The sequence below is a fragment of the Amorphotheca resinae genome, assembly GCF_003019875.1.
Source record: "Amorphotheca resinae ATCC 22711 unplaced genomic scaffold M430scaffold_1, whole genome shotgun sequence".
NCBI classification, from domain to species: Eukaryota; Fungi; Ascomycota; class Leotiomycetes; order Helotiales; family Amorphothecaceae; genus Amorphotheca; species Amorphotheca resinae.
In genome coordinates, this window is record NW_020194471.1 from 4,102,505 (window position 1) to 4,111,889 (window position 9,385).

At 47.0% G+C, this 9,385-nt stretch overlaps 6 protein-coding genes across 6 annotated transcripts in view; 5 read left to right on the forward strand and 1 right to left on the reverse strand.

Annotated features, from left to right (window-relative positions):
- M430DRAFT_92974 (hypothetical protein) overlaps positions 1 to 652 on the forward strand; it is a gene marked incomplete at both ends in the record, with an annotated part of 2,458 nt that extends 1,806 nt beyond the window's left edge. The window contains 3 exons of the mRNA XM_024869753.1: positions 66 to 315; positions 369 to 396; positions 483 to 652. Coding sequence (XP_024726004.1) covers positions 66 to 315; positions 369 to 396; positions 483 to 652 — 448 coding nt within the window. The remainder of the gene's footprint in view (positions 1 to 65; positions 316 to 368; positions 397 to 482) is intronic.
- A 702-nt stretch (positions 653 to 1,354) lies between these two features.
- Positions 1,355 to 3,642, reverse strand: M430DRAFT_94009 (hypothetical protein; the record flags this gene model as incomplete). Its single annotated transcript, XM_024869808.1, has 9 exons — positions 1,355 to 2,240; positions 2,294 to 2,365; positions 2,424 to 2,525; positions 2,575 to 2,643; positions 2,709 to 2,849; positions 2,902 to 3,130; positions 3,189 to 3,314; positions 3,375 to 3,501; positions 3,559 to 3,642. The coding sequence occupies 9 exons, from the start codon at positions 3,640 to 3,642 to the stop codon at positions 1,355 to 1,357; spliced, it is 1,836 nt and encodes a 611-aa protein (XP_024726005.1).
- A 63-nt stretch (positions 3,643 to 3,705) lies between these two features.
- On the forward strand, positions 3,706 to 4,065 carry M430DRAFT_15692 (hypothetical protein; the record flags this gene model as incomplete). Its single annotated transcript, XM_024863304.1, has 1 exon — positions 3,706 to 4,065. One exon carries the CDS (start codon positions 3,706 to 3,708, stop codon positions 4,063 to 4,065), a length of 360 nt encoding a protein of 119 aa, XP_024726006.1.
- A 192-nt stretch (positions 4,066 to 4,257) lies between these two features.
- On the forward strand, positions 4,258 to 5,320 carry M430DRAFT_94008 (hypothetical protein; the record flags this gene model as incomplete). Its single annotated transcript, XM_024869807.1, has 2 exons — positions 4,258 to 4,735; positions 4,791 to 5,320. 2 exons carry the CDS (start codon positions 4,258 to 4,260, stop codon positions 5,318 to 5,320), a joined length of 1,008 nt encoding a protein of 335 aa, XP_024726007.1.
- Positions 5,321 to 5,725: 405 nt separating this feature from the next.
- Positions 5,726 to 6,817, forward strand: M430DRAFT_15694 (hypothetical protein; the record flags this gene model as incomplete). The annotated part of the gene is made up of 5 exons (XM_024863305.1): positions 5,726 to 5,896; positions 5,967 to 6,047; positions 6,117 to 6,230; positions 6,282 to 6,600; positions 6,660 to 6,817. 5 exons carry the CDS (start codon positions 5,726 to 5,728, stop codon positions 6,815 to 6,817), a joined length of 843 nt encoding a protein of 280 aa, XP_024726008.1.
- A 263-nt stretch (positions 6,818 to 7,080) lies between these two features.
- On the forward strand, positions 7,081 to 9,384 carry M430DRAFT_167535 (hypothetical protein). The gene is made up of 7 exons (XM_024863515.1): positions 7,081 to 7,341; positions 7,408 to 7,421; positions 7,475 to 7,609; positions 7,690 to 7,735; positions 7,801 to 8,694; positions 8,744 to 9,069; positions 9,122 to 9,384. Exons 1-7 carry the CDS (start codon positions 7,130 to 7,132, stop codon positions 9,319 to 9,321), a joined length of 1,827 nt encoding a protein of 608 aa, XP_024726009.1. The 5' UTR covers positions 7,081 to 7,129; the 3' UTR covers positions 9,322 to 9,384.
- The last annotated feature ends 1 nt before the right edge of the window (position 9,385 follows it).

The following is a 9,385-nucleotide window of genomic DNA, read 5'->3' on the forward strand; positions in this document are numbered from 1 at the left end:
ACCCCCCCCCCCCCCCCCAAAAACCCCAGTCCAAAACAATTTCCAAAAAGTAATAAATTTTCAAGGCAAGCATGCATGAAAGAAGCCATGCGCCTCCACCCAGGTGTCGGATTTCCTCTCGAGCGCTACGTGCCCAAAGGGGGACTCGTAGTCGGTGATGTCTTGCTCCCCGAAGGCACGATCGTAGGCATGAATGCATGGGTCATCCACCATGATAAGACGATCTATGGCGAGGATGCGGATATGTTTCGGCCGGAGCGGTGGATGGATGCGGAATCTGAAAAGCTGCGAATAATGGAGAAGTGCTTTTTATCCGTACGTCTTTACTTCATCGCCCAGCTTTTAGGAAGCAACTCACGTATTCGCAGTTTGGAGCCGGCACAAGGACTTGTATTGGTATGTACATTCTATATCATTCCTTTGTCTTTTTTCTTTCATACTTCCTCCCTCCTGGCAAAAAGACCTCAACTTATGGAATATAGGAAAAAACATCTCGATCATGGAGATGGGCATGCTGGTGCCGCAAGTCCTGAGGAATTTTGAAATTGAGTGGGCTGGACAAAAGAAGGAGTGGAGTATCAAGAGTTACTGGTTTGCGAAACAGTCAGGGTTGCATGTACGGCTTCGGCCACGGCAAAAGGGGCGCGCTTGAGGGGTAGTGATTGGCTGGGTTGATGAACAGCAGATCTATATCATTTTAAATTACTGGAAAAGGTACAATGAGAATTGTTTAAGTGGGCGAGAGCCCGGTGTCGATATACTGTATTGTCTAGCCTCTGATTATATCTCCCCGTTACTTGAATATGATATGTTTTACCTTCAAGTTTTGGGGTCTTGAAGCAAGCAGAGAAATCAAAGAGATCTGATCTGCGACAAGAGCCCTGCTTGAAGCAGTCTTTCGCCCCCGTACGACAATCATATCATCAGAATCATACAAGACCTTAGAGACACCACACCTATTCACAATGGATATTGTCAGCATGTCGAAAATGTATATTTGTCAAATAGAACGAATTAGTGATCGATTAAAAGGAGCGAATTAAGTTAAATTAAACTACTAAACTAAGATTAAAAAAGAGGCTCTATATACAGGTAACAGTAGTAAATTAGTATAACAGATCTATAGTAATAGAGCTCTATTACTATAGTAGAATAGGTAGTAAAGTAGCTCTTAGTAAAAACTCTATATTAAACTTTAAGTAAAATCTGACTCTTGATCTACTAGTAATATAGTATTACCTGATTAGGAAATCGAGTTATTACGTTTAACAGTCAGGTTTCTAACAATATTTCTTCTTGATATAATAAAACTGAGATCACATCTACTAGTTTATACAAGGGTCTAACGTTCAACCTATTGAAAATACCTAGAAACCTCCTGAACGTTCTCGAGAAACTCTTTCTCGTCCCTAGCAATAGAGTGTATATAGAAATCCGGTCGCAAGATGACGTACTTCGCCCTCTTCCCGATTCGCTTTCTGACTGTCGTCTCATCGTAGCCATTGACTGGGTTGATCCCCTGAGCTAATAGATCTTCGCGAGTACAAGGAAAGTACTTTTGTTGAGAGACCTTTTCTTCAGGCCGAGCAGCTTTCCCTTTGTCGAGCTGGAGCAAAGTGATACTCTCGTTGGTAAGGATACCTGCCGGCAACGCACTCTTCCCAATCATGTCCGCTATTCCCTCCGAATCAACCTCCTCGTCTTCTTTGACGATAACCACCAGCGCCAGGCGTGCCATGCTGCTAATAAACACCGCATCCGAGAGCTCTGGGTCACTTCCATCTCGCTGGATCCATATCTGGGGCAACTTCCATCCACCACCCCTCTCTCTCAACGCAAACGCCCCCTCGCAGTCCTGGTATCTAAACGTGTCCGCCATCGCGGACTGAGTAAATCTCCTTACCAAGAATGGCACGCACCATATTACGCGCATCACACTGCGGAAGAGAAAAGACATCACCACGCTTCGCTGGTTTGTGATATCACCGTTCACCTTTGTTGACTTGGTCGCGTGGTCGCAGACCTGCCGCCGCTCGTGAGCCCACCCCGTGAGGATTTTCTCGTGTACTGAGGGAGGGACGGGAAGTTGGGTTAGGAGCGCGAGGCGCCATGAGAGGGCCTGCGCGTCGCGGATTCCGGATGCAATGCCTTGCCCCCCAAAGGGAGGGAAAACGTGGGCGGCATCGCCAATGAGTAGCGTTCGTCGGCTGAACCAACGATTGACAACTTTGGTCGAGAAGCTTCATCTTGGTATCAGCTTTGATTATTTGCCTGCGTGGGTGGCTTGACTTACGTAAATGGCCTGCAGCGGGTGATCTTAATGCAGTCCCTTGGATAGGTAACGTTTGTGCCACTCAATGTGCGTCTATCGTTTTTCATTTCAGTAAAGTCAAAGACAGTCAATCTTCTGATTAATAACATACGATATACTGGATCCTGGAATCTCAAGCCAGGGTCCAAATTGCTCCCAAAGATGACCTTCAGGGTCGTCAAGGTTGTCTTCTGGCTCCACCGAATATTCATGTCTAGCCAAGGTTATCGGCGGGTCGTCTAATGAACAGTTCGTCCACTCACCTCCAAAACCGTACACTTTCAGGTCCAAATCTACCGCTGACAGAGGGCCTTTTGATGTCGTTGCAAAAACTAGTGAACGTGTTAGATTGTAACTCCAATTATCTGGTATTTAGCGATAAAAAAATCCAACATACTGGAATCCAGCTGGCCAGAACAGCCTGAAGACGTCTTCTGGGGAGTACCCAAGTTTCCAGAGTGGGAAGTCGGGGTGGGTCGATGGTGAGGGGATGCTAATGTCGAAGTTCGCCGCAATCCATGTTGACACATGATCATACCTGTAATTGTGAGCACCACAGGGGCGGATGGTCTGGTGAGAAGCAAGCTTACAACCCTACTTCCTGTCTTATACCTTCCGGTTCCAAGAACTTCTTTCTCACAATCCCGCGTTTCCCATCTGCACCCACAAGCCAAGCTGTTCGTATCTCTCTTTTCATCCCCTTCTCATCCAGATATTGGACCACAACACTGGCCTCCTCCTCAACGCGATCCACCACTTCACATCCAACTCGAATATCGCACGATGATAAAGCTTCAAGGGCCCCCCTCAATGTGCGTTCTAGACCAGTATCTTAATTCCAATGTTCGTCTTCGAAAGGAAGCAAAAGGCAGCATACCATAGTTTGGCTGAAATTGGTTCACGGCATTCGAGACACTCTGCTGTAGAAGATCTCGGGTGAGGTCAAAGCTCATGAACGGTGGATTCCGAAATGTCTTGTTGTGAAAGCAAAGCTTCCCGGTATCTGGCCGCCATATATGTTGTCAATAAACCGTCTCGACAGGATCTGAAATAGCTGTCTTACCGCTACCAATCTTACTGACTAGGTCCTTCCCGATGCCCAGTTGATATGAGATACGTACCGCTTCACCTGCTATTGCGATCCCTCTAGGATCCTCTGTTATCTGCAGCTCTTTTTCCAGGATGACCGTCTGATCGCCGTCTCAGCAATGAATCAATGATAATCACTCGTCCCTAGAGACCTTTACCTTGATATTCATCCGACCTAAGTTCACAGCCAGAGACAGACCAGTTGGGCCCGCGCCAACAATCAATATGATTGTCTCTTCCATGGTTGAGTCTCAAAATTGATGCTAACGTGAGATACCTAGGTAACGATCTTATGTGTCGACGATATGGCTGTGGTCCTGCCCCTTGTGCCGCAGGTTTGTGCCGTGTCATCTTCAAGACCGAAAGTCCCGTCCCTGCGTGGGAATGAAGTGGAGTGGAGTGGAGTGGAGTGGAGTGGAGCGGAGGAAGTGGAAGTGGAAGTGGAAAATCCAAGTTCCTCCGAAATGCTATGCGGCTCTGTATTATTTGTTCCGCGAGACTCCCGTCCCCTTGCGAGGGGTTCGGTTACCCTAGATCGGTTACCACAACCGATAGCCGATGCCGGTATTGTACCTGCGGAACAACAGATGCTCCGCCAGGGATGTCCGGCAGATCGCCCACCAAATATCGTCAGAGTCCGTAAATTCCAATTGGAAGAACTTTGAGGAGAATCCCCCGTAATCCACAATATTGATAATATTGCCCAGATCCTCCGAACAGCCTCGGGCTATCTCTTCCTTTACTGATGGCACAAGGACACCCCGGGATATCCGCCTACGTTTATCTTACTTTGCATCTGCTTTTATTTTACTTCTCTTAGAGACTTAAGATTCATATCCATTATTCTCTGTCGAACAATGCCGTCCTTTGTTTTACCACCCGTCACCAATAACGCCAGCAAGGTCCAGCTTGCACGTATCAGCCATGTCTACCAATCGCATCCGGATCTTAAGAAGTGGGAAGAATTTGCCGAGGCATTTGGCTTTATACTTGAAGCCAGAAACGATCAGGAAGCTTTCTATAGGGGCTATGGCATGTCGCCGTACGTTTGTGTCGCGTCACAGAGCAAAGGCCCAGAGAAAGAGTTCGGTGGTGCAGCATTTGTTGCACAGACTGAAGAGGACTTCCAGAAAGCTACAAGGCTCGAGAATGCGGAATGTAAGGATTTGAGTAAAGCTCCTGGTGGGGGCAAGATGGTGACAATCCCAACTCCATCGGGGAGCTGTATCCATGTTGTTTTTGGTCAGCAGGAACGGCCTTTGCCGGAAAAGCCAGTATCGGCCACAGAAATCCACAAGGGAGAGTATAATACGAGTATAGAAAAGCTGAGAAAAGGTATAACAAATAAAACTCTGTGTGCTCAGCGAGATACTGATGTGCTATGGTACAGGCGAATTCCAACGATTCAAGCCTGGCCCCGCCATGGTCCACAAGCTGGGTCACTACGGTTTTATCACCAAGAAGTGGGACGAAGATGTTGCTTTCTACACGGGAAATTTTAATTTCATGCCTTCTGATATTCTGTATGCTCCTGGAAATCCGGATATGGACGTCTTAACGTTTCTGCATCTTGATCTTGGAAAAACTTTCTCCGACCATCACTCTCTCTTCCTTGCGCGCGCCCCTCCCGACCTCCCTGCAACAATAGTACATCACACGTCATACGAAGTTGATGATTTTGATACCCAGCTTCTAGGGCATGAGTTCTTACTTAGCAAAGGATATAAGCTGGTATGGGGAGTTGGACGACATGTCTTAGGATCACAGATCTTCGACTATTGGAAGGATCCCAGTGGTTTTACAATTGAGCATTATGCTGATGGCGATGTGGTGAATGAAGATACGAAGGTCTTGAGACAGGAGGATCAGGGCCCCAACACTTTATCCGTGTGGGGACCAAAGTTGCCAGAAGTGTTCTAGTAAATACCATATGAACGCAATTTTTCAGCCTTTCCCAAAGCACTATATTCTATATGGTGGAAGAGTGAACTTGACAGTGCTTTGTTATGTAGGATTTTTAGTCCATCTTTCTCCTAAACCCGCCTTTGAATGATTAAATTTCGTATTCGTAAGCCATACGGTCATATTACTTCTTTCATGTCTCCGTAGGTTCAACTATGCGCAACATGGAGCGGAGGAACTGTCTGTTCCGGGAAATCATGCATGCTAGAAACGGTCCAGTAGGAGTAACCCAATACTACCCGGCTATATCAATTTGTGTGGGGCAGAGATTTCCATCACTGCTATATATTTGTGCCTTCGCTTCATGATCCTGAGACAGTACATTGATTTAAAAACAAGGCCAAAATCAGATTACCTCGCAGAATGCCTTCTTGGGACAGTTTGATTCGCTTTGAGGCAGCTGAAGATGGGGTGACTTACTGGGCTGCTCTGGCACTTGATACAGTTCCAGTAGCAGGTCTCAAAGTCCCGGGGTTCGCAAGTATTGAAGCTTTAGAGCGCCATGGAAGCTCTCGGGCAGTTACTGTAAAGAAGGTAGAGAGGGTCATGATTTGAGAGTTATCAGTGCTATTGTTCTTCTGGCTGACCTAGTGCACCCCACCAGTTACTCGCCCCAACTCCAAATCAATCAATCCCAATTTACTGCATCGGTCTGAACTATCGGAATCATGCTGAGGAGGCCAAGGTTTGCATTCCTTGAAACATCCCCAACAGATACCTAGTCAGAGGCACTGACCAAGACTCAATTCTGCAGTTGATACCTCCAACGTATCCACCTATGTGGTATAAGCCCGCAGCAGCCCTGGCAAATCATGAAGACGATATTCTGTTTCCAACAGTCGCCCACAGCAACTTTCCAGACTTTGAAGTACTCCATCGACGTCCCTCACCGGCTTGAACCAACGACTAACATGAGTAGGGCGAGCTCGCGGTCATCCTTCGCGGTCCCATAAAGTCCATTTCCACAGCCGACGTATCCTCTTCTATACTAGGCTACACAATAGGGAATGACTTGACAGCTCGCATGTTCCAGGATCCGAAACGCTGTGGTGGTCAGTACACTTACGCCAAAGCTTTCGACGCCTTTGCTCCTCTCGGACCACGTCTTGTTCATCCGTCAAAGTTTGTTCCATCTGCGCCGACCACTCTAGTGACGCGTGTGAACGGGGAGGTAGTGCAGCAAAGCCCGCTGGATTTCATTTACCCTGTTGAAGATGTTGCGAGTTTTATATCGCAAGGTCAGTCACCCAAGATCCCGATGCTAGTATACGACTGTCAATGCTGACGGCCAGTATAGGCACAACAATTCCCCATGGGACGGTAATTATGACCGGAACACCGGCTGGCGTTGGCTGGTTCCAAGAGCCAAAGTCGCCCCTGAAGGATGGTGATGTAGTAGAGGTAGAGATACAACCGATCGGGATCTTGTCAAACAAGATTGTTTTTGAGAAGTAACTCGTTTGAGTGTCGAGAATATGATCTAGAAGATATATTTTCTAAGAGAATAGATATCTGAGCGACATTTTCGACTTGTGATAAACTGCCGTCGCTCTGTACTGCGTAGTGTATATGCCGGTACTCCAATAGGTAGACCTATCAACCCCGCATTTTTAGACCGACCCACACAACATCCCCGCAAGAGACCAAGCTATATAAGCAATAAGAACTTCCCGTAAACTTTATACATCTTTACTCTCACTCATATCAACATTAAGCCTCAAATTTAACATCAGAGGACCCTTAACTGGACAAGTACTGGTCGCGACCATGGCATCCTTCCTCGACGGCTTCTCCTGGGATCCGTCCCCGGATTTCCCGGATTTCCCGGATCCCCTGGAAACCCCAGAAATCACAATTGCCACCACACCAACGAATCAGACTCCGACAGATCATTCGTGCACATCACACGGAATGGAGATATCAGAGACAAGGAGTCTAATAGCGCCAGTGAAGTTCCAAGTATGCACTAGTTGTAGACGGTGAGTTAGAGCCGAACAGACTTCCGGGAGAATGCTCAGTCGGAGACTGATGTTCTTCTGATTCAGCAAGAAGCGCAAATGTAAGTCGGCAGTAGCGTCGCTATTGATGTGTTTCATCCCTCACGAAATTTAGGTAGCCAGGAGAGACCATCATGTTTATTGTGTCGAGAAAACGGCTGGACCTGTGAGTATCGACACCTCAAGAAGAAACCTGGTCCAGCGAAAGGCTCTGCTAGACTAAGAGCACCGGTCTTGCAAGAACTCCCAAGTAGGCACGCAACTCATATTACCTTAGAGTCTTGCTATAGATTATATCTTTGGTCTGGCTGCTAACGCATAAGCGTGTAGAGAATGGACTGGCTATTGCCCTCACCGCGGGCGCAAAACGAGAGTTGTTCGTATACCACTCACTAATTATTCGTAGCTCTTTTTACGAGTGGCCTGCTAATTGTTTACCAGAACCAACTTATTCTTCACCTATGTCCAGCCAGCCTATCCAATGTTCTGTAGACACACGTTTGATCAGGACCTTGAGGACGGAAAAGTCCCTGACAGACTTTTGAACGCAATGTTTGCAGTTTCGTCAAGATTCAGTCCCCCTTCGGAAATCTCTATACTTCTCGGATCGTCAAGTACTACTCTCTGGGATAGCTTCGCACGGCTTGCAGAGCACCAGAAAAGCTATCATGAGAACCAAAATGAGCCCATATCTTTGAACGACGTTAAGACCGAAGCTCTCTTGACGCTCTACGAATACACCAACTTCCCCGGTCGAAAAGCCTGGATGATGGTGGGAAATTTGGTGCGGGCAGCCTTGGCGATGGGACTCCACTTGATCGATTCTGGGCGAGAGCGAGATCCCTCTTTCTCAGACCTTCAACTTGAAGAATGCCGCTTTGTTTGGTGGACGGTGTGGAAGCTAGATTCGGCAATAAACACTCTCGCAGGAAGCCCTTTTGGGATCGACAGCCATTGCATTGGTACCGCCTTAGTTTCAACATCTATTGCTGATTTTACAGCAGGTATTGTCATAGAATCGTCAAAACAGTACCTCTCAATGGACTCTGAAAGACCATGGAAGTCAGCGCAGCAGCTGGTGATGAGCGCCAATGATGATGGTCTGGGCATGTATCTTCTTGCGGTCTCCCATCTCCGCGATGGATCAAGGCTTCGGCAACGTTTATATATCAACCCAACACCTCAATTAGTTAACCAGTTGACGATTCTAAGAAACGCACTCTCTTGTATGCGGCTATCACTGCCCGTCTGGTACTTTGAGCCTGAAAGGCAGTCATCGTTCGAGACGCCTTACAAACATCGGACTCGGCTTGAGACCCTTCTCATATTCTACGCGTGAGCACTCAGCAACCGGCACTTGTCTAATATGCTAACCTTATGATAGTTTTCAAATTGAACTATTTTTACCTCTCCCAAATGCTGTCTCGAGCTCTACGGAAGATGGACTCGCGAATTGGAAGAAATGCATAAGCACTAGTGAAGATATAGCCGCTATCTTTCATCACTGGAAGCCGGTCTACTTTGCAGAAGCAGATCCATTTATAAGTACAATTATCTGGTTCACGATCTCAATCCTGATGATTCATACAATGTCTATCTATGGCCACTATGACGAAGCTCCAGATGTAAGATTCATCAACGCACTACAGTTGCTGAGCCTGGCATTAGAAAATTTTGCCAAACACTGGCATATTTCTCGTCTCCTCTTAGGTAAATACTATGCTCACTTTAGGGTTTTCGACCAAGGCTTACATACCAACAGATTCAGTAAAGAATTTAAAGATATGGGCTTGGCTAAGGTTAGATTTCTCAGACATCCAATGTATACTGATGCAGCTGCGCGTTCCAATGGACCCTCTTAAGCAGGAACCTGGGTCTTTCGATATGTGCCAGATAGTTGGACGCGTAAACTCCGGGGTAGAGGGGATTGATAGATGTACGATTGACCTCGGCATGATCTAAATCTTAGGGTTAGGGTTAGGGTTAGGGTTAGGGTTAGGGTTAGGGTTAGGGTTAGGGTTAGGGG